The sequence below is a fragment of the Carettochelys insculpta genome, chromosome 1, assembly GCF_033958435.1.
Source record: "Carettochelys insculpta isolate YL-2023 chromosome 1, ASM3395843v1, whole genome shotgun sequence".
Taxonomy (NCBI): Eukaryota; Metazoa; Chordata; order Testudines; family Carettochelyidae; genus Carettochelys; species Carettochelys insculpta.
The window spans coordinates 381,097,478-381,120,698 of NC_134137.1; the positions used below are offsets into that span (position 1 = coordinate 381,097,478).

General features: G+C 56.6%; 1 protein-coding gene across 1 annotated transcript; it reads right to left on the bottom strand.

The window, feature by feature from the left end:
- Positions 1-1,417: 1,417 nt before the first annotated feature.
- On the bottom strand, positions 1,418-22,305 carry LOC142007562 (dromaiocalcin-1-like). Its single transcript, XM_074984247.1, has 6 exons — positions 22,210-22,305; positions 11,374-11,507; positions 9,171-9,265; positions 7,093-7,230; positions 3,524-3,635; positions 1,418-1,729 (listed from the first exon to the last, which is right to left on the bottom strand). The coding sequence occupies exons 2-6, from the start codon at positions 11,492-11,494 to the stop codon at positions 1,611-1,613; spliced, it is 585 nt and encodes a 194-aa protein (XP_074840348.1). The 5' UTR covers positions 11,495-11,507; positions 22,210-22,305; the 3' UTR covers positions 1,418-1,610.
- Positions 22,306-23,221: the final 916 nt, after the last annotated feature.

Sequence of the window (23,221 nt, forward strand, 5' to 3'; positions counted from 1 at the left end):
GGGTTGGACGATATCCCCCAGCACCGTGCAGCCAGCAGCCCCACTGGGGGTTGGACAATCTCCCCAGCACCGTGCAGCCGGCAGCCCCACTGGGGGTTGGAAAATCTCCCCCAGCACCGTGCAGCCGGCAGCCCCACTGGGGGTTGGACAATCTCCCCCAGCACCGTGCAGCCGGCAGCCCCACTGGGGGTTGGACAATCTCCCCAGCACCATGCAGCCGGCAGCCCCACTGGAGGTTGGACAATCTCCCCAGCACCGTGCAGCCGGCAGCCCCACTGGGGGTTGGACAATCTCCCCAGCACCGTGCAGCCAGCAGCCCCACTGGGGACAGCAGCGGGTGCCCGCCCAGGCCAGCTGGGGCTCCCCTGTGCAGCTGGATGGGGCTTTGTACCCTGGGCTGGTAGCAGGGATGGCTGCCTGGCCTGGGGGCAGCTGGCAGCCTACCAGGGATCCAGGCCTCAGGCCAGTGGTGGCCCCGTGCCCCAGGGCAGGCTGGGGTTCTGCACCCCATGGCGGGCAATGGCGCTGCACCCCAGGTGCCGAGGACGGTCAGGGGCCCACGCGAGTCTCTGCGCTCCAGGGCCAGAGGCAGCTTCGTACCCCAGCTGCCAGTGCTCCTGCCCAGGGCGAGGGGGGGCTGCCCAGCAGGGGGTCTATGCCATGGCCACCGGGGCTCTCCCCCAGGGGACCGGCTGGGGCTCCAGCCCAGGAGCAGCCAGCGCCCCAGGATCGGCCTCGAAAGGGCCCTCCCTGCTCTCGGCTACGTCTGCACTTCTGAGCAACTTCCACAGGGCCATGCGCGTGGCCAAATGGAAGAACACCAGTGAGCTGCTGAAATGAATATTCAGTGCCTCATTAGCATGCATTAGTGTTCGTCGATGTGGCCATTCGCGTGGCCCTGTGGCAGTTTTCCGTAAGTGGAGACACGGCCCTCGTGGTCCGTGGTGCTGCGGCTGTGGTACCTCGCAGGCCGGCTGTGCGGCTCCTGTCGGCGCTGGGGGGGACCGGCCCAGGCCCTGCATTCACAGCTCCACCCAGCACCCTCCCAAAGAGAGTTTTAAATAAAGGTGTTTGTCCCACATCCCTCAACGGCCCCCTCAAGGGCTGAGCTCACAACCCTGGGGGGAGGGGGCCAATGTTTGACCAGGGAGCTTCCCCCCCCAGACCGCAAGGACAGCTGGGCTGACTGCGCTGGCTGGGGCAGAGGGGTGACTGGGCCCGGCCTCAGCAGTACCAGTGCCCCGGGGTTTTACCAATGGGTCTGGGCCCCCGTTTCTCCTCCGTGCCCTCCCCTGCCCCTGCCCCTGCCCCTGCCCCTGCCCGACTGGCTCTGGGCAGCTGAGGCCGGGGCCAGACGACACATGGAGCTGCCCCGCGGGAGCCAGTAGCCAGAGGGAGAGACACACACAGCTGAATGCTCAGGGGAAGTTTATTATCAGTCTCTGCGCTGAGACGGCTCAGACCAGCAGTGCCGGGGTGGGGGCGGCAGGGAGAGAAGGGGGCAGGGCGGTGCGGGAGTCACGCAGCATCACACAGCATTGCTCTGCAGAAGGGGCTTTGCAGCCAGGGTCGCAGGAGCTGGTCTCCCAGGGGAGCCGGAGGGGCCCCGTTCACTCACTGCCCAGGAGCTGGGAGCCCCCAGCCTCGGGGAGCCGTCTCCCCTGCGCACTGTGCTTGCAAAGGAAAGGGAATTTGTCTCCGCAGGGGAAATCGTGCCATTTCTCATAGTCTAGAAAGACAAATACAAATAACTCTGTGAGAAGCTCCCAGCACCAGTGCAGGTTCCCACGGAAGAGGAGGGCAGGATGGGGCCCTGAACACCTCAGACTGGAGCAGCCCCACCCTGCAAAGAGACGCTGGGGCTCAGTGTGGAAGGGGAAACCCTGGTCCATGTGCTGCTGCTCCTGTTCCCACCCCAGCCAGAGGGCAGAGGACAGCGAGAGACCTGCCCCGGGGCTGCGGCACCTGCTCAGGACCTGGGCGGCTGCCTCCCTCCCTCCCTCCCTGTGCCCTGCCCACCTGGGCCTGGCTGTAGCCGTGGGAAGGTGCGCGCCAGGCAGGGCTCAGCCCCATTGCAGCGGGGATGTGTCCCTGCCCCAGGAGTCAGTTTTACCGGCCTGCTGTGTGCGGAGCAGCACAGTCCTCCCTCAGGCAGCGCTACCCCTGCCCTGGGGCTGCCCCTGCAGTACTATTCCTGCTGAGTGGGGCCAGAGCGCACCTGGGGAAGGGCAGCCCCGGGGCTGGAGGGCTCAGCTCTCAGCAGCACCCCACACCCGGCAGGGAGCTCCACTGGGCAAATAGGCCTTTCTCTGTGCCCCGTTCCCAGGCTGCGGGTTTGTGCGGCTGTTTGACTCTCTCCCTGTCCCGTGAGTGCAGCCCTGGCTGTGGCCCTCTGCCAGCACCAGGCCTGACGCCCAGGGAGCCTGTCACTGACGAGTGTATCGTAATGCACACGTACAAGGGCGGAGTTAAGGTTACATGGGCAGCCTTGGTCTGGTACTTCCATGACTTTGGAACCACCATGTCCCTTTAAGGCGCTACAGGGCTGCTTCACATTTTTATGTGTAATTTACAAACTCTTTGTAAAAGTAACAAATCAGTAATATTTAAATAAAAAGGTGACTCCATTGTCGCAGAGCCAGGGGGGCAACGGGCAGCTTGTTACTATTGTGTGTCACCACCTAAAACCCTGCCCTCAGCATGGCCCAGGCCTGTCCCAGTGATAACCACATCATGTCAGAAGGCTCCCGCCCTGCCCCTCGCTCCCCACACTCGCCGGGGCTGGAGCGCCTGAGCTGTCACGGCGCCCAGTGATGGGGCTGGGCAGGGGATTGGCTGTGAAATTCTCTGTGCCCCCGTTTAGAGCCTGTCTGTAAACCCACCCCTTGTCACTCCCCCACGCTGGTGAGCCGCTCTCCCTGGCTGGGCCGTTCAGAACGTATTCCCCTCCTGCCGGTACCCTGGGCACCTGCCAGGGGCCCCATCTGGCGGGTTCTGCCCTCTGGCTGCGGGTTACGCTAATAGCCACCTCCCAGTGCCAGCTCCCTGGGGAACAGTCATTAGTGCTAAACATTTGCACTCCCCCAGCCTGTGGAGCACGTTCACAAGCACTTGTGTAATTCCACGACAGGGTGAATGCAGCTCTGGTGCCAAAATCATTGTGGGGCTCAGTGTTTGCACAGCTCAGCCTGCTCAACACCCTGGTGCAGAGGAGTCGGGTCGGGGGCAGAGGTGTTCAGAGCCACCCCCTCAAGCAGCACAGCAGAGTCCCCCGTGGCACTCCCTGTGTCTGTCCACACGCGTGTGTCTCCTGCCTGTCACTGGAGCAGAGGGGAACTGACCCAGGGCAGCGGGGAAGCAGCAGGGCCACCAGGTCGGACCAGGGCTGTCCCTGCTCTCCTGGGAAGGGCGGGGAAGGCTCCAGAGCATGCGGGGGCCAGCCTGGGTCAGCCTCTCAGAACCCCGGCTCAGAGCGCTGCCTGCTTCCCCGGTAGGCACAGGTGGGGCTGAGCAGCCGGCTCACCTGAATATTTTAGTGCCACGCAGTGCTCCTTCTTCTCTGGGCTGTCCGGCTGCCCCTGGTCCCAGGCTGTGTAGTTGTTTGGGGATGCATCGGCCCATTTCCATTGGTTATTCTGCAGGCAGAGAGAGAAGAGCCGTGAGAGCCGAGGTGACCCAGCTGGAGCCGGGCTGGAGCCGGAGGGCCGTGGGCAGGGCACCGGGAGAGGCTGCTCAGCCAGACTGGGGACACAGAGCCTGGCTAGGAAATGGCCGTGCTGCTGGGGGGACATTTGAAGTGAGGAGCCGAGTGCAGTCGGGCGCGTGTAGCGAGTGGCCCCGGCCCGTGGGCTGGAGGGAGCCCCGTGTAGGAGTCTGCGCTGTTACTGCTCCCAAACACCCGCCCCTCCCGCACGCTGGGGTGGGCAGGAGCAGCTGAGGTGGGGGTCCCTGGGCTGCCAGGCAGTGCTGCCCACGGAGATGCCCCATCTCCATCGGTGCCAGAGGGGCCATTGCTCTGCCCTGCCCCATGTAACAGTATCACCAATGTGGTTTCTCTCTGGCCATAGTGGGAGGCCTAGAGCTTGTCTGCAGCCAGAATAAAGAGAAGCTGCCGCCAGCAACTGTGAACCTGCAGGTCACACACTCTCATTCCACCTACACTTCAGCACAATAGTGTCACACCAGGCTCACAGGAGGAAGACCACGTCCTAACGCCGCTTGCTGTCACCAGAGAAAGAAACAGATCTCAAGATGGGCAAAAGAAACTTAGTGAACAGCATTTCATCTGGTGAGCAAGGACGTCTCAGCAGCTGGGGCTGGGGAATTCCTGTTCTATGATGTTTGTCTTCACTTTTCTACTGTTTTCTGCATAATCTCGGGCTGGTTTGTAATTGCTCCCGGCTGCTCTATAAGCCTTTTGCTAGGTGTAAATCAGTGAAGGTGGTGGGCTGTGACTGGGTAGGTTATTCTGTTACCATAGGTTATGGTTGGTTAGTAAAATTATACTAAAAATATTTGATCAAGGTAGAGCTAATCAGGACTCAAGTTTCACTACTTAAACTGGGGTCCAGGAAGGAAAGGGGGAAAAGAACATCAAGCAGGAAAGGAAGGGAAGAAGGAAGGCAGGAGGAACACCTTAAGGAGGACTCACCCCCACAAAACTCCCAAGAGCATGAGGTGCAGCAGCCAGCATCCAGAGAGTGGCTTTGTCTGTCCCCACAGAGGAAGGCTGCTGCCTTATCAGGACTGGTGAGCATGACACTGAGTGCTGAGCATGTATTCTATTTTCTTGGCTATTGTAAAGAGCTAGAGAATAAGAATATTCCTTTGCAAGGCTTTTCCAATGGCACAGATCCTGCACACCGCAGGGAATTACACCCTGAGCCCTCGGAATTGGGTAAGGGCGGGAGTTTAAATTAACAGGGTCACACCTTGTGCCCTACGGACTGGGTAAAGGGGGGGGGTGGTCCCTGAGAGTGGAAGGGATAAAGAAATTTGTGCAGGTAACAACCCAGCCAGCAGCACCCCCAGGTGCACCCAGCCCAGAGCTCTCAGACACATCTCAGGCAGCCTCAGCAGCTGGGGCTGTGGGTGAAATATTAGATTTGTCCCAGTGCAAGTCCCACATCCCAGAGATGCTGACACGCAGTTCCCCTGTGTGATGTAACTGAATTTTTGAATTGGAGATGGAAGCCCTTTCTATCACTCTGGGTGTGGTATTTTCCCAAGCTTACGCCATGTGACTTTTCTGCCTCTTTCATTAGAAGTTTCTTTTCTACACGCAGACTCTGTGCTTGCGAGTGGGAAGCATTGCCTCTGAGGCGCCCACGGGTGTGTGAATTTCCCAGGCTACTGGGTGGAGGCTTGAGCCAGCTCTGTGTGAGATGGAAGAAAAGGAGCCCCTAGATGTTGAACCCAGCCCTGGTTGCCGCCGACTCCTTCCGGCAGAAGGGTTACACTGGTTATACCCTGAATTTGTTTCTGTTCCTTGTGTCTCGGTGCCGTGTTGGTAGGTGAAGTTACGGGAATTGGCTCTGTAGGTGTGTTAGAAATGTTTTAGTGCTGAGATTCACAACAGGAGGTGAGATCACCTCCCACCAAGGAGAATGGACTGAAGAAAAGGCCCAGATGTCAAATACACACCTCAGGAATTTGGGACTTGTGACCCGCACCAGCCCAACTGTCAGGTGAACTGGGCAAAAGAATGGGATGGAAATCAGATGTCCAGACATCCATCCCACCTGCCATGTAAAAGGACTGGGACGTACGGGCCAAGCCAGCCACCGATGGCAGTTTGCTGGCACAGCTCACCTGAGTCAGGTGACCCTGACCCTCCTGTAGCTATGGGGAGAAGTGAGGAATTTTCCCCTCCACATGGAAAACTATAAGATGCCCCTGGCAGTGACCATCGAGCTTCCAGTTCCAGTTCAGGTTCCAGCTCTGATTCCAGTGTTCCAGTTCTCCGGTCTCCACGAACTAAGCCACTGTAACCTGGGTCCCAAACTCACTGGGTGCGTTTTCAGAGACTTTCAAGGTACCAGTATATAACACTGCCGGCTGCATCAACAACGGTGACTGGTGTATGTAATACATCACTTTATCAATTTCGCTTCCACCATATTCTTTCCTTCTTTGATAATAAACCTTTAGATGCTAAAGGATTGGGCCAGTGTGTTGTTTTGGGTAAGATCCACGTACATACGGACCTGGTACCGGAAGACTCAGTGTGGAGATGGTGAAATCAGTTTAATAATCTCTCACCTGAGACAGAGGGCTGCTGGTTTGGGCTTTTGTAGCAGCTGGGAAGTCTGTGGGTTTGCTTGTGTGGCTTCTGGCTGCCAGAGGGGCTGGCAGAGGTACTTCTCTGGCTGGGTGGACTTGCCTTAGTGAGAAGCAAATCACAGCCTGGGCTGTAAGTGGCCCAGATTTAAGCAAATATACCCTGAAGGCAAAAACAACAAGAAGTCCTGGGGCACCTGATAGACTAACAGATATTTTGGAGCATAAGTGTTTGTGGGAAAAGACCTGCTTCATCAGCTGCATGTGTGGGGGTTCCAGAGGAGGGTCTAAATCTGTAGGCTCATGTAAAGGAGGGAGTCCCAGTCAAGAGGAGGGCCAGAGTGGAGCAGGTCAGTTTAGTCAGGGAGGACGTGGCCCATTAGCAGCAGCTAATGTGGAGGTGTGAACACCAAGAGTGGAGAAACAGCTTTTATAATGGGCCCTCCACTCCCAGTCTCTGAGGCTGAGGCTACCCCTTGCCCCAAGCCCTCGTCCAGAGCTCTCGTCTGTGTGGGCCGAGCTGACTCCCAGCCTGGGTGTGACAGTCTGAGCCCAGCGGCCGGTCGCTGGGTCCCTGGGCACGAGTGTAACCATGTGAATATTAATAACAGCGGTGAGTGCTCTGCGCAGGGTGTTGGGGACTGATCCTGTGGGGGAGAACGCAGGTGGGTGTAGCCCGTTGTCACCCCTTCCACGGAGCTCCTGCTCTCGGGGTCCCTGTGCACCTCCCAACCAGCCCCTCCTTGAGCCATGACCAGAACGCGGGGCCCTGGAGAGGGGCTGCCGGAGGCAGAGCAGGTGCCCGACACTCACCTGTGCAGTGTCCGAGAGTCCGATCCAGACATGCTTGTCTATCTTCTTCTGCTTGACATAACAAGCCAGCATGCTGTTTTCTTCGGCGCTGTGAATGGAGACCAGATGGGTCCCTTCCCCTTTGCTTTTGCACTCATTCTGGGCCACGAAGGAAGAAAGCCAGTTACCCACATTTCGCCCACTGCTGGGACAGGCAGGCACGAGCCCAGCACGGTCCAGGCTCTGATCCCCCCAGGCAGCAAAGGCCCAGGGGATGGACCCCGTGTTACTGCCAATCTCTGCCCCCGACACCAACAGCAACCTCCTTCCCCGCTTCCCCCTTCCCCTTCGCCTGCACAGACCCCTCCCCTTGCAGCACAGACACACAAGGGCACAAGTGTGAGCCTTGTGCATGCAAGCACGGGACTAGGGGGTTGGAGCACGGCAGGGGCACTAGTGAGACAACCACGGGGTTAACATGTTTTTGTAAAGGGAAATTGCTCCTCACCAATCGACTAAAACAGTGTGAGGGGCAAACAAGCCTGTGGACAAGGGGCAGCCAGTGGCTATGGTGTACTTGGGCGTTCAGAAAGCCTTCGACAAGGTCCCTCCCCAAAGGCTCTGAAGCAATGGGAGCTGCCCTCGGTTCTCCCCTGGATCTGGAGCTGGTTAGAAGACAGGAACCAAAGGGGAGCAGTAAGTGGTGTCCTCCAGGGCCTGCACTGGGACTAGCCCTAGTCGCCCAAGCCGTGAGCGCTCTGGGAAAGGCAATGAGCACTGAGGTGGCAAATGTGCAGATGATAACAATGACCCCAGGGTGCAAGGCCCCTCACACACCGAGCCCGAAGGGTGAGCTAAGGAGCAGCTGTGTGAACACCCAGTGGCACTTCGCGACCAGGGAGCCGCACATCAGTGGTGGGAAAGGACCCTGGGAATGGCCAGTCGATGCTGGTACACCCACCTCCTGAGCAGCGTGTGCAAATGTGTGCCCCCTCCAAAACAAGACACATTGAAACTGGAAAAGGAGCAACACAAGTGCTCATGGAGGGGCTTGCTGAGGAGGAGACGTTCCTCGGACTCGGACGTTGGGAAAGGGACAGTCGGGGGAGGCTTGGAACAGGGCTATGTACGGGTGAGTGGTGTCCAGGAAGTACCCAAGGAAGTCCTGTCTACTCCTTCTCCTAACACAAGAACTAGGGGCCCGCCAACGACGCTGACAGGAAGCAGGTGAAAAGTGAAGAAACGAGTATTCCTTCCGGCGACTCACAGGCCGCCTGTGGACCTCTCTGCCACAGGAAGCTGTGAAGGGCGACACTAAACCAGGGTTCAGACATGAACTAGAGGCGTTCCCGCAGGCCAGGCCATCTGTGGCTACCAGCCAGGCTGAGCAGGGACGCAGGCCCTCGTGTCTGTTTGCTGGATGCTGGGAATGGGCGACAGGGGATGGGTCGCTCACTGACTGGCCTGGGCTGTTCATTCCCACTGGGGCTCCCGCCATCGGCTGCTGTTGGCAGACAGGACACTGGCTAAACGGACCTTTGGTCTGACCCAGGGTAAGAGATGCAGGTTCTTATGGTCTTGTCTCCACGCCCTGGTCCTGCGCAGCAACTCCCTGAGCGCAGGGCAGCCAGCAAAGGCGATCGAGCCTGAGGCCTTCTGCACAGCCCCGACCGCGGAGCTCAGGGAGCTGCTCAGCCAGGCAGACTCTGCTTTGGAAGGGGCAGCCGCCTCCTGAGCTGGCTTCCCCAGGGTGACAAGACCTCGCAAAGGCTCAGGCCATGCCTGGAGCCCGACACACACAGCTCATGCCAAGCGCGTGGGGCCCCCATGAGACCGCGCTCCACCTGGATCACGTTTTCCTGGCACTCTGCTCCCCAGCCTGGCCAGGGCAGGCTGCTCCCTCCCCCCTTCCCAGGCTCTGTGTGGGGCGGTGTGAAATGTGCCAGCACTGGGCTCTCACCCCTCCGACCGGAGCGGGCACCTTGGCCTGGTCCAGCCCAGCTCACGTACTCTGGTACTCAACCTAAATCTCCCCATCCCCCCACCTCCAGCTCCTGCTCCAGCCCAGAGCCTGAGCCCGGCAGCCCCCAGCCTCTCACCTCAGCATCCTCCCAGGTTCTCTCGGTGCAGAAGTACCGGTAGCAGCCGTCGAGAAGGTGCATCCAGCCCTTCTGACAGGGCTTAGCTCGTGGCCCTGTGGGGAGACGACAATCACAGGGATAGGACATCCCGGTGAGAGGCTGGCTCAGGAGCCTTCCAGGGAGGACGAGTGACACAGGGCATCTGCTTGGGGCTGAGGTGACTGGAGGAACCTCCAGGCCCCAGGATGGCAAGAAGAAGATGGCCCGGCCCAGACCCCCCAGGAGCCCTGGAATCCAGCCCTGAGCCTTGATCCCAGTGGGGCAGAGTCTTTGGGTTTGGGTGGGGCTGGGGCACTTTTCCCCATGGCAGCTGGGGAGAAGGAGCCAGTGCACCATGAGAGGGCTGAGATCTGCCCCTGCCCCAGAGAGCTGGCTAGCAGGTGAAGCTGCCGCTTGGGGAGGCAGCCCCCTCTCCCCCGGCCTGTGGCTCTGCCCCAACTCTGGCCAGGCCCATCCCTTCCCCACCGTCTCCATCTTCTCTTCCCCCTGCTCCCTGCTCATCCCGTGCAGCCAAATCCCTGAAGCCAAATGTAGCAAGGGACATTTAAAACCTCACCCCTCTGGCTCTCCTGTGTGAAGAAAAGGGAGCGTGTTCCCCACGGCGCGCCAGACCGTGAAGGCTGCCAGGCTGCATCTCCGTGCTGGCACATGCCTGGCAAATGGCTTCATTGCCACCAGCTGGCTCCTCCGCCGGCACAGGGCTCTTTTGTGCCAGGACTGGGACTGGCTGCGCAAGGGGGCAGGGCGCAATAGGACACTGCCAGCTCTGGCAAGCTGGGAGGTTTTGTTTTGAGCACCAATGAGACTGCACCCGCCTGCTGTGGGGAGCCTGCTGGAGCGGTCAGAATATGGACAGCAAGAGAGAGCAGCTGGGCACCAGCAGCCGGGGGTGGCAATGCCTTCCCTTGCCTCTTCTCGCCTCTGCCCTTCCAGACAGCCCCGTGGGCCCCAGCCCCCAGGGAGGGAGAAGTATGGAGCAGCCAGCTGCTGTGCCCCCCAGCCAGCTGCAGCCCTCAGGCAGAGGCAGATTTGCTGGGCAGGCAGGGCCATGGGACGGGGGAAGCTGGCAGCGGAGGGGAGATGGGAGGGGGGACGGAGGATGTGGACACATCGGGGAAGGTCCAGTGAAGGGCAGCCAAAATGAGGACAGGCCTGGAGCACACGACCTTCAACTTCCTGAAGGGGGGCTCCAAGGAGGATGGAGAGAGGCTGTTCTCAGTGGCGACGGACGGCAGAACACGGGGTAAAGGGCTGAAGCTGCAGAGGGGGAGGTGCAGGTTGGATATTAGGAAAAACTGCTTCCCCAGGCGGGTGGTGAAGCACTGGAATGCGCTGCCTAGAGGGGTGGTGGAATCTCCGTCCCTGGAGGTTTTTAACTCCTGGCTGGACACAGTCCAGGCTGGGACGATTGAGATGGGGTTGATCCTGCTTTGGGCAGGAGGCTGGGCTTGATGACCTGCTGAAGTCTCCTCCAGCCCCAGGAGTCTACAATTCTAGGGGCAGGGAACACCCAGGCCCAAAGGGTGCAGCTGGGGGAGGAATGGGGTCACACAGCTGGGAGCAGAGAGGAAATCGGGGCAGGGGCCCAGGACTGGACGGAAGGAGCTAAGGGGTTGTGGGAGGCGGGAGGGGAGAGAGGTGCCCAAAGAGATGGGGCATAAAGAAGGGGAGTAACAGGGACCTGTGGGGTGCGCAGAGAGCACTGACACTGTGAGGGCAGGGCCCATCCAGGCTGGAGAGGGAGCAGGGTCAGCACTATACACCCACAGGGCAGGGAAGAGGCCCATGGCGAGGGCAAAGGAGCCATGGGCCAAACATGGGGCAGCCCAGCCGGGAGCAGGGGCTGGATGGGGGAGAAGCTGCAGCTGGGGCAGAGCCACAACCAGCCCTTGGAGAGACATGGATGCCCAGCGGGAGGGGACCACAGGAGGGGGTGTGGGAGCCTGCAGCTGCCCCGGTGAGTGCACATGGCCCAGGCTGGTCCCCTCCCATCCTCCGGGGCAGGGCTGACCCCAGTGGTATTTCATCCACTGTCTCTCCCCTGCTGCCTGGGGAGGGCTGTGGGGCTGGGCCTCCCTCCAGGGCAGTGACCCCTGCAGCAGGAGATGGGCCGTGGCCCTGGGAGCACCCAAAGGAAATGAATCTACTTCCCAGTTCTCACCCTGGCTAGCAGCACTCGGGGCCGCCGGCTCCACAGGGCCAGGCAGGTTCTCAGCTGCCAGCGAGGGGCTGCAGACCAGGCAGCCGAGGAGGCAGAGGCTGAAGCAGGCGACTGGTCCCATCTTCTCACTTCCCCTGGGGAGAAACCGCACCAGAGAGATGAGCCAGGGGAGCCTGAGGCACCTCCCTCCCCCGGGGGCATTTCGTGGGGGGCTTCAGCCCTGGGACTGTTTGCCAAGGGCCTGGCTGGGCTGGCAGTGCCCCCAGGGATCCTGTCCCCTCGTCCCAGAGGACTCAGCTCAGAGCCCCTCTCCCTAGGTCCAAAGGGCCCTCCTGCCTCCAGCCCTCACACAGCTGTGCCCCAGGAACAGAACCGGCCGCCCAGCAGGGAGCCAGGCCCCAGCCCTGCAGAGATGGGCTCTGCCAGCAGCACCGCCAGGGACTCCCTGGCCCCGGGCAGCAGGTGGGAGGAGGGGAGGCCAGGCTCGCCCAGGGGCCTTTGGTTCCAGACACCAGGGTCCCATCTGCAGCGGAAAGTGGTTCTCAGAAGGGGCATTTGCCATCTCCCGCTGTCCCGCTCCCCCCTATGCTGGAGCTCAGAGGGAGGGTGCTCAGAGGTGGCTGGAGGGAAGAGTCTGGCGGAGGCCCCGGTGTGCCCGGGCTGGAGGCCGGTCTGTGTGCACGTGGTTGGAATGTCAGCTGCAGCTGCAGCCCCTCTGCAGTAGTTCTCTCGCTAGAGAGCGGGTTTAGTGCCAGAGGGTTCAGCCGCTCCTCTTCGCGCCCAGCCTGGTGCACGACATACTCAGCGACCCCCAGGCACTCCGGGGCCCTTCCCCACATCCTTGACAGGATCCCTGTCACACCGCTAGTTCCCAGCCCAGGAAGGTGGCTCCGGTTTGGGCTGGCAGGCAGGCGGCTGGTCCCAGCATTGACGGGCTCAGGAGGCTGACCCGCAGTTTGGGTGGGCAGCTCTGCCAGCTCGTGTGCAGACGTCTATCCCTGGCAGCTGGTGGGTGAGCAGGAAACTGGCAGTGGTGGCTGGTGTGGGGACAAGCGGGCAGGTCTGGCAGCTCAGGGATCAGGCGGGTGGGCGGCTCTGGCGGCTGGCACAGGACTCAGGCAGCAGGCCAGCTGGCTCTGCACCAAGCATCTGCAAGGTGAGGGCTGTGCCGTTAGCTTGGCTGATCCATAGTTGGCCTCCAGGCCATGGGGCCCAGGCCATAGCCAGCATGGGGCTGCATCCAGCCATCGCAGCCTGTGGAGTTAAGGGGGCCCCAGGGGCTGTCGGGGTGGGGGGACATTAAGGCTTCAGCATTTGGCGCCCAGCTCAGGGTGGGGCAGCTCAGCTCCACTGGCTCTACTGTCCGCTATTTTCCAAACAACTTTCTGACAACCCCATTTGTAAATTAGTAAGCAGTCCATTCGATGCTCATGTCGATACATCGCCAGGAGAATTGCAAGAACAGGCACCCGAAATAAAATATGATTCAAGTGCAAAAGAATTTTGGTACCTCAGGGCTGGAGGCATTTTGGATAAAATATTTCCCCGTGTACTTGAAAGCTGGGGAAGAAGAGCTATGTGTTGTTCCTCCATGCTTGTACATACAGCCCCATGAAAAAGATTCTCAAGTTCATTCACATTAAAAACAAAACAAAGAAATCGACTGGATGTCGAAAACGATTTGCTCTGCGCACTTTCGTCTTTCAAAGCGAGGATTTCCCACCTTGAGAAGAAAATGCAGCGTCATCCTTCACACTAAATTCGTTTTGTTTCTGCTCTTTCTGATGTTAAATTACATTTTATTAAAGTTTGGGACCACGAAAAAGCTATTTCTGCCTAGTTTTAATTTTAAATAGCATTTGTACATCGAGCTTTTGTATTTATTTTACATTATGAATTGAATTTTTGGTAAAAAGGGAGATGGGATGCTGAAAAGTTTGGAACCACTGGTATAGCGAACACGAGTGTCAGGGACTTTTCCATCCCCTGGGCATCATCGCCCCCGTGGGTCGGGGGAGGCAAGCCTTTGGCCAGTAAACATCAGTGCAGGCCCATGCAAAATCTAATTTCACATAGGCTGCCATTTAGCAGCCCCCTGCAAGGGTCACTCTGTGTCAGTTGGTTTCCCCGGTAACCTGAACTCATAAATAATTCATGATCATGGATTTGAAATCCGGGCTCCTGATTGGGCGCAAGTGCGCAGTTTCTGGAAGCTTCCCCGGCCCGGAGGACCTGTTTGAGAACAGGTGCTCAGAACTTTCATATGATAATTACCTCATGAATCATGTATGAACTCTGTCTATATAAGTCAGGCTGGTCCTGGCATTCAGGGCCCTCGGGTACTGCGGGCAAGAGCTGAAATCACTGAGGCGGCTGCCCTTCAGTGGGCACCGCCTGGAGCTGAAATCACTGCAGCACCTGTCTCTGTGGCTGCAGCGGTGCTGAATCACCGGAGCTGCAGCTCGCCTCAGGGGCAGCTGAGCTCTGAAGCGGTGCCGTCGTTCAAGCACCTCCCCGAGCCCCAGCACCGCGCTCGCATCTAGGAGCGGCAAGTGGGCCTTCAGGCGAACTCACCGGGTGGCGAACTGGCCCGTGGCTTCTGCCGCGGGTACTGCGTACCCAGTGAGGAAACCGGAGGCCCACCAACGTCATCTCATCGACGCCGCTCCTATGGCCACCTCATCGCCCGCCAGTGCCTACCTGGACCATCTCATCTGCGGTAACACCACCTCCGCCATTCTAGCTAACCTATCTGACCACCCACCACTTCATTACTAGGTATTATAAGCACCGGACTTGACTGTTCACTTAAATATGATTACTGGACTTGACCACTAACTCTAGATAAAAACTACCGGACGTGTCGCCTTTCATTTAACTGTGTACAGGCCGGGCCTAAGGGCCCAGGCCAGACTTTCCCATGTAACATAAACGTAAATACCAAGGTGATGTGAAGTATGTTAGTATTGTTAGTATTAGGATAGATAATTAGTATAGCCAATTAACATATAGATAAGTAAGATATTGATTACCCTATCCTACCCCTATTGTTTAAACTCGCAAGCTATCGCAGTACCGGGTGGGCAGTAGCGCCCCCACCCGGACTCTCTTCGGAGATAGGCTGGTAACCACCAGGAGCTCTGGGCACCAGCCTCGGTAGCCTGAGAATCTAAACATCCATTTCCATTTACCCACTCTCTTTAATTAATGTATATTTGTATATAGGGGTATAGTATAACAGGTTAAAGTCTAGTTAATATCGTATAGTATAATACAATATAAATGAACATATATGTTTCATTAATAGATAGTTATACTTGATAAACATAGTAAGTTTGTTTGCCCTAACATGCCCTGTCTCGAATTCTTCCATTCACTTCTGCTCTCTCTCCACGAAAGCTTATGCTCCAAATTATCTGTTAGTCTGTAAGGTGCCACAAGACTTCTTGTTGTTCTCAAGGGCACAAGTGTGAGCCTTGCGAGTGAAACACTGGAGTAGGGGTTGGGGCACGGCGGGGGTGTTACACGTACGAGTGACACTAACACAAATTCAGTGTACTTTTTGCAAAGGGAACTTGTACCTCACCAATCGACTACAACATTGTGTGGGGCCAACAAGCCTGTGGGGAAGGGCCTTGGGTGTTCAGAAAGACTTTGACAAGGTCCCTCCCCAAAGGCTCTGAAGCAATGGGAGCTGCCCTCGGTTCTCCCCTGGATCTGGAGCTGGTTAGAAGACAGGAACTAAAGGGGAGCAGAAAATGGTGTCCTCCAGGGCCTGCACCGCACCAGCCCTAGTCGCCCAAGCCGTGAGTGCCCACTCCCTGCAGTACTGGAACACAACCCAGAGCATCCAGCCCCGGGGGGCAGTGCCTCTGGGTGTGGGTTGGGCTTGGGCACCTTTTCCCCTGGGAGCTGGTGGCGGAAGCAGCCAGTGCCCCATGAGAAGGTTGACATCTGCCCTTCCCCCAGAGGGCCACCCAGCACATGAAGCTGCTTCTTGGGGTGATGATCCCCCACTCGGTCTCCACTGAGGCCCCTCCTTCACCCTGCCCAGGGCCCACATCTTCTCTTCCCACCCCGAGGGCAGGGCCCACTGTGTGGGCAGGGCCCATCCAGGTCAGGGAGGGAGAGGGGTCAGAGCCATACCCCAGCAGGGGTGGGAATAGGCCCCAGGGTGACGGCAAAGGAGCCATGGGCCAGACATAGGGCAGCCCAGCAGGGGCTGGTTGTGGGAGAAGCTGCAGCAGATGGAGCTGCACACAGAGAGTTGAGAACCTGAGACCTCTGCAGCTCAGTGCCGGCACCTCTACAGCTTGAGCTGGAGCCCGGCTGGCTGTGGGCCTGGGCTGTAGAGGACACTCACTCTTTCTCTGGGAGGTGGTCTAGGTCCCACTCCATGGCCAGTGACCCACACCGAGGTGTGCGGGTGACACAGAGCCACAGCCAGCCCTTGGAGAGGGACCCACGGGGACACTGGGCAGCGCTGTACTCCTGCTGGGCACGGTGTGAAGGGGGACAGGTGGCATGGGGGAGAGTCCGGCCCATGAGGACTAGACTGTGCCCTGAGGCTGCTGCCGCGGACCAAGGTATTGGCCCTGTTGTGGGCCACCCACCCTCCCTCCCCAGGTCTGTCTCTCTGTGTGACCCTGGCGCCGTGGTGCTACTGCGGCAGAGGAAGGTGGGGTAAGGCTTGCTCCTGAAGTGACTCTGTTCTCACACCTGTGGTTTGGCTAGTAACAGAGAGGGAGCCGTGCTCGTCTATACACGATCAAAACAAAAAGCAGTCAAGCAGCACTTTAAAGACTAGCAAAATAATTATTAAGTGAGCTTCTGTGGGCCAGCTGAGCCTGTTAAAGGCCCAGCACAGCACCACCTGTGAATTCACTGCTCCGCTCATTTCCCAGTCCCAGCCAACTCAAAGGTGAATTTGTCCACAGCTGGCAAGGCCAGGAGAAACCACTGGTCTGACCCCTGTGAAACACGGGCGGGCTGGAGACCCCCACTTAGCTGCCCAGAGCAGAGCCCTCAGGAAAACGTCCAACGCCCGTTTCACCGCAGCGCGGGAGGGAGCATCCCCCAGGGCCCTGGGGAACTTGTTCCGGGTGGGTTTGGTTTGGTTTTAGCTGAAGGTTAAGTGGGAAGTGGACTAGCCCCTTACACTCAGCCTCTGACCTCCCTGCTTCGCTCTCCTTGGCCTGCCATACCTGGCCAGCTTCCGGACGAGGCAGTGGGTTTTACCCAGGAAGGCTCGTGGCCTGGTGCATTTGCTAGTCTCTCGGGGCCAGAGGACTGCTTGTTATTACTGACCCTCAGTTCACTTGAAGGACAAGCCTTTTATGATGTGAATTACCCTGGCCCTGGCTATAAGCCAGCTCCCTGCCTGACCCAAAGGCTGTGCAGCTTCCTTCGCAGTCGCACTCAGGCTGGGCTGCAGGTAGGAGCCCCATCTGGGGCTCGAGGGAATAGATCCCTGGTTCACCATGTCAGCCACAAATCAATCCTCCAAGAGCCGCCGTGTGAGTGAACATGACAGTCCTGAATAACCAACGTCAAACCGTGCTTTGCGTCACCCCTCGGTTCAGAGCAGCGCACACGCAGTGATTGGTACCAGGTAGAAGGTTGAAGTTACTTTCCCCCCTGGAATGGAGAGCAGATGAGGACAAGAAAAACTTGCCTGTGGACTTGAAATCCCATAGGGTTTCCCTGCACAGGTTCAGATCCTGCCCACAGCAAGGCCTGCAACTTTCAGGGGGAAGGGACAGCTCAGTGGCTTGAGCATCGCCCTGTCAAACCCATGGTTGTGCGCCCAACCCTTGAAGAGCCATTTAGGGGCCTGGGCAAATAGACTCCAAAAACGCACCACTCAGGAGTGGTGCTTGGCCTGGGCAGGGGACTGGACTCAACGATCTCCTGAAGTTCCTTCCAGTTCTGCAAGACATGCCTCTTCCTGGTTTGGTTTGGTTTTTTGCAGGCCCACTAGCTCCGTTGTTTAGCCCATGGTGCTAATAACACCAAGGTCATAGTTCAAGCCCCATGCTGGCCGGGGAAGGTGCTCCTGGTTTTCTTGCAGGGTGGTGGGAGACAGCTCAGTGGCTTGAGCACTGACCTGCTGAACCCGAAGCTGTGAGTTCAATTCCGGAAGAAACCCTTTAGGGATTGGAGCAAATGGATGGTGAGGATGGTGCTTGGTCCTGCCGAGAGGGAAAGGGACTGAACCGAATGACCTCCCAAGGTCCTTTCCAGGTCTAGGACATGGGTATCTCCAACATCACCATTATCATTAAAACACTGTAACCGGGGACAGGCTCCTACAGAGGCAGGAGCAATAGTTTCCATGCTGCCCCCGCAACCCCATTCCCAGGCTCTAGCCCCCCCAAACCTACTGCCACCTCCCAACCTTTTCTGCCTCAGCCCCAAAATCCAACCCCAGCCCCAAACGTGTCCCAGAATTAACCCACCAGAGGCACTGACTGGGGATCCTACACCATGCAGCCTCATGCACCCGGCAGAAGGAAGGCTGGAGAGGGGGTGTTCCCTTTCACAGAATCACAGGGCTGGAAGGGACCTCAGGAGATCATCTAGTCCAGCCTCCGGCTTCAAGCAGGATCAACCCCCAATAAGTCATCCCAGCCAGGACCTTGTCCAGCCGGGACTTAAAAACCTCAAGGGATGGAGAATCCACCACCTCTCTAGGCAACACATTCCAGTGCTTCACCACCCGCCTGGTGAAGTAGTTTTTCCTAATATCTAACCTACACCTCCCCCTCTTCAACTTCAGACCATTGCTCCTTGTTCTGCCACCTGACACCACTGAGAACAGTTTCTCACCCTCCTCTTTAGAGCTCCCCTTCAGGAAGGTGAAGGCTGCTATTAAATCACCCCTAAGTCTTGTCTTCTGCAAACTAAACAAGCCCAAATCCCTCAGCCTATCCTCATGGGTCTTGTGCTCCAGCCCCTTAGTCAATTTTGTTGCCCTTCACTGAACCTGCTCCAGCAAATCCACATCCTTTTTCTACTGGAGGGGGCCCAAAACTGGACACAATATTCCAGACGTTGCCTCAGCAGTGCCGAATAGAGGGGAATAACCACTTCTGTAGATCTGCTTGAAATGCTCCTCCTAATGCACCCTCGTATGCCGTTAGCCTTCTTGGCTACAAGGGCCCACTCTTTACTCATATCCAGCTTTCATCCACCATAACCCCTTGGTCCCTTTCCACTGTACTGCTGCTGAGCCAGTCGGTTCCCCACCCTTTAACAACGCTTGGGATTCTTCCACCCTGGTTCAGGACTCTGCACTTCTCCTTGTTGAACTGCATCAGATTTCTTTTGGCCCAGTCCTCCAATGTATCCAGGTCGCTCTGGATTCTCTCTCTACCCTCCAACACGTCTACCTCACCCCCTAGTTTTGTGTCATCCACAAACTCGCTGAGGGTGCAACCCAGTCCCTCATCCAGGTCATTAATAGAGGTGTTCAACAGCAGCGGCCCAGAACGGAACCTTGCAGTACTCCGCTTGAAACCGACTGCCGGGTCCCGAGTAGCAGCAGGCAGTTCCTTAAGTAGTTGTGGGAATTTCTTTTGGAATTCCACAGTGGGATCAGCGGAGAGAGGTCTGTAAAATGTGGTGCTGGAGAGTTGTCTGGCTGCCCCCTGTTCATATTCTGACTTATTCATGATGACAGCAGCACCCCCTTTGTCAGCTGAGTTGGTTATAATGTCTGGGTAATTTCTGAGACTCTGCACAGCCCAGCATTCAGCACAGCTGAGACTGTGACCCATTTGATCTTGTTTGTGAATGATGTCAGTCTGTGCACGGTTGCGGAAGCTGCTGCTACTCCGGACCTTATCCACTCAGACACACCATCTGAGCCCCAGCCTGGATTATTCTATTTACTTACCAAACCCACAAACCTGGGAACCCCAGGCGCCCTATCCTTTCGGGTATTGGCACCCTTACCACCGGCCTGTCCAGTTATGTGGACTCCCTCCTCAAACCCTGCGCCACCAACGCTCCCAGCTCTCTTCGAGATACCACCGACTTCCTGGGGAAATTACAAAACATCAGAAAAGTTCCTGACAACACCATCCTTGCCACCGTGGACGCAGAGGCTCTGTACACTAATATTCCACATGAAGACGAATTACAAGCAGTCAGGAATTCCATCCCTGATGGTACCACAGCCAGTTTGGTGTCTGACCTCCGTAACTTTGTTCTCACACACAATTATTTCCCATTTGGGGACCATTTATACCTCCAGATTAGTGGGACTGCTATGGGTACCTGCATGGCCCCACAGTCTGCTAAGATATTTATGGCTGATCTGGAACAACGATTCCTCAGCTCTTGTCACCTATTGCTTCTCCTTTACTTAAGATGCATTGATGACGTCTTTATGATTTGGACCCGTGGCACAGAGAGACTCTGGAAGAATTCCACGGAGACTTTAACAATCTGCACCCACCATCAACTTATGCCTCGATTACTCCACGCAAGAGATACATTTCCTGGACACTACAGTACAAATCAAGGATGGCCTGATCAGTATCACAGTCTAACGGAAACCCACTGATCGCTATACTTACCTACATGCTTCTAGTTTTCATCCTGAACACATTACTAGATCCATTGTTTACAGTCAAGCCCTTAGGTACAGTCGCATTTGCTCTGATGCAACTGACAGAGACCAAAAATGAAATATTCATAAACCTGAATTACCCACTAGGAGAAACAAAAAACCAAATCAACAGGGCCAGACAGATACCCAGAGACCAGCTAGTCCAAGATAGGCCCAAAACAGCCAAGAACAGAGCACCACTGGGCATTTCCTACAGCCCCCAACTCAAACCATTGCAATGCATCATTACAGACCTAAAACCTATACTTAATCAGGATGCCACACTCCAGAAGGCCCTAGGTGAGAATTAGCTAACACCATGAACACGCAAGCACACGTCATCAATATATACAAACCTCTTCTATACATCTAGCCTACACAGGAAGTACACCCCAGTAATCTGTGGGTGAGGCAGTTAAATTTGGGCATCGAAGGGGGCTGAGGCTCCTCTCATAGAGAAAAGTGCCCAGAGCTTTGGTTAGGAAGAGAAAGGGCAGAAAAGGGCAGCAAAGAGAAGAAGCCAGAGGAAGAGAGAAGGGCATCAGGAAAGCGACAGAGAGATGAAGGGCAGGAGGAGTTAGGAGTTGAGATGCGTCTCTACACATTGTCATTTCAACTTTCGTTTCCTAACAGCATCTTAGTTGAATCCAGATTTAAGTCAGTCAGTTAAGTAAACTAAGTTAGTGTCAATATTAGCACCTCTTCATTACTGTTAGTTCAACCTTCAGCCCTGAGCTCAACTGGCGAGCCTACAGACCAAAGCCTTCCAATAAATCATATATACCAGCCTCCAATCAGGCTGCCGACTGGGAAGCCAGTCAGGAGTTTCCAGGCGTGCGTGCTGGGAATTTCTGGAGATTCCAGGCATTTCACACCCTCCTGAACCTCACCTGAGGCAAAAGTGGAAGAAGGAGAGAACAGGAGCAGAGGCTCGTTTGACTCACACTCTATTAGCTGAGAGTCTTAGAGCACGGACATTTTTATTTCCTGTGGCTGCTTCTGGGCATTGGTCCCAGTTTTGCTTGAAACTGTAGTTTAAGTTAGTGGTTTCTTCACCTCTTTTCCTGGTCACAGGTTTGTAGTTTAATCTTGCAAGATAAACAGCAGTTAGAGGGTTCTTTACAGTCTATGCATGTTAGGGGACATTGCCTCTTGGCTGGTCCCAACAGAGGAACAACCCTTGAAGAGCTATTGAAAGATGAGAGCAGGAACTCACCCCCCACCCCCCACCTCTTTGCTTTGGGGACTCATTGAAATAAGTGTGAAAAGCCAGTTTGGGGCGTTATTTCCTGCTTGCTTCAGTGAAGGGACGCCTGCTTCCCTTGCTAAAGGTTTAGCATTTTAGAGCTTGTAAAGTTTTAGCATTAAGGGCGATCGGAGTGTTCATATAGTTCCTTACATAGACTCGCCCTTAGTGAAGTTTAGTTTGGAAAGGAGTTGTAGTCTCCGTGTGAACATGAGTAGCACAAGGGGAGAGTAGAATCTGTAGGAGTTGCCCACAGCCCGGCGTTAGGAAACGTTGCCAGAACTGGCATTCTGGACTAGGAAGGAGATTCAGCCCCACGTTGTAGCCCCTGGGGCTTTGGAAGTGAGGGTTTGATGTACAACGCAGCAGAAGAAATGGAAGGCTGACCTGCTGGAAGGAGCAGCCGGTGAACGTCTGCTTGTGTCCTGCAGCGTGGGTGGGAGGAAATTGAACGAGAAATTCGAGTTCTGAGAAAGGACCAGCAAACGCTGGAGGAGAAAGAAAAGACGATGGGGGAAGCTAACACAGGAGGAGGTGCTGGGTCTAGTGTCGCAGGAGCGGTCAGTCCCTCTCCTAAGGAAGCAGAAGTTAAAAGCTAGAGGAGCAAGCAGCACATAGAGGAAAAAGAAGAGGGAAGTGGCAAGAGCGAGCAGCTGCCAGCCCACGATCTCTAGACAGGTGTACATCAGACTGCGGTTGGCTGTTAAAAGAATCAGAGTTGGAAATCCTTTGCAGTGAGTTGGAGAAAGTTAATTCTCATGACGGTGATGAAGTGCCCGTTGGAGACAGCTCCTTGAAAGAAAGGAGAGCACAGGGGTACAGAAGGAGGCACAGACTGTGGGAAGGGTAGGAGACAAGGTGCAGGGAACGAAGGGTCCATTCCTATTCCTGTTGGAGGAGCCGATAGACACAGAGCTACCGGTGGGTCCAATCGCGAGAGGGAAGACGAGAGCATTGGTGCAGGCGGGTACAATACCTTTTGGAGTGGAGCTGGTGATCGAGTCTCAGGAGCCACTGGGAAAGCTGGAGAAGGAAGTCAGTAGCCCGAGCGCTGTCTGTGATCTGCAGGAAGGGTTAAGGGTGTCCTCGGGTGACACTGCAGGAGGTGGAGTCAGGTGTCATCTGAGAGGAGGTCGCTCGTGATGCGAAGGCAGAGGGGAGCAGTGCAAAGGAGGAGGAGATGCCCTCTCCTCTAGAGGTGCCCACCCTGCTGGAGCAGCTGGAGTTTCTTTAGATCCGGTGAGCGGGCAGGGACTAGCAGAGGCCACGTCACAGGTGACACAGGTAGCTAGTGCCTGGGGTGTGGTAAGAGCTGGGTTACAACAGGGAGAGACACAACACCGTGCCAGTTCCTCCACATCACGTCACGCAGGCTCCACGCAGATCAGAAGATCCAGCCGCTCCGGGCAGACCTCCACTGGCCTCATCGGCATTACCTGAGACCCGAGAATTTAAGGCGCTCCCTGGCCCCCATGGTGTAGGCCGGCACCAGCTGGTTAACCTGGGGATCAGCCAGCCACTCCCGGTGTAATGGACTGGAAAATGCCCTGTCAGAGTGAAGAGGCCTTAAGCAAAGCACACAGATGTTTTGCATCAGGTTATCTTGCTCCCTGGGAATTACTGGGCAGGGAGAGCTCCGGTAGCTCGCATAAGGAAAATGCTGATTCGGGTGGGAGAAGCCCAGATCGTGCCTTCCAATGTCGAGGCCTGGGACCTGAATTCAGACACCGATTCAGGGAGGGGGTGTCCAGAGTCTGTCTCAGATTGCCCTGTGGCAGCTGCTACCTACCTCAAGGTGCTGGGTTTGGTAGGGAAGCAAGTGGGGACGGTGGAGGATTGTTCACTTGCAGTGCATGCCTGGCGTGTGCAGGAAATAGCACGGGTGCTTGGCTTACCAAGGGGCGAGGGCTTACAATCCTGCAGCTCACAGTGTATCGAGCATTAAGGAGCACCTTTCCTCCTGAGTATGGAGCAGGGTGGAAATGTTT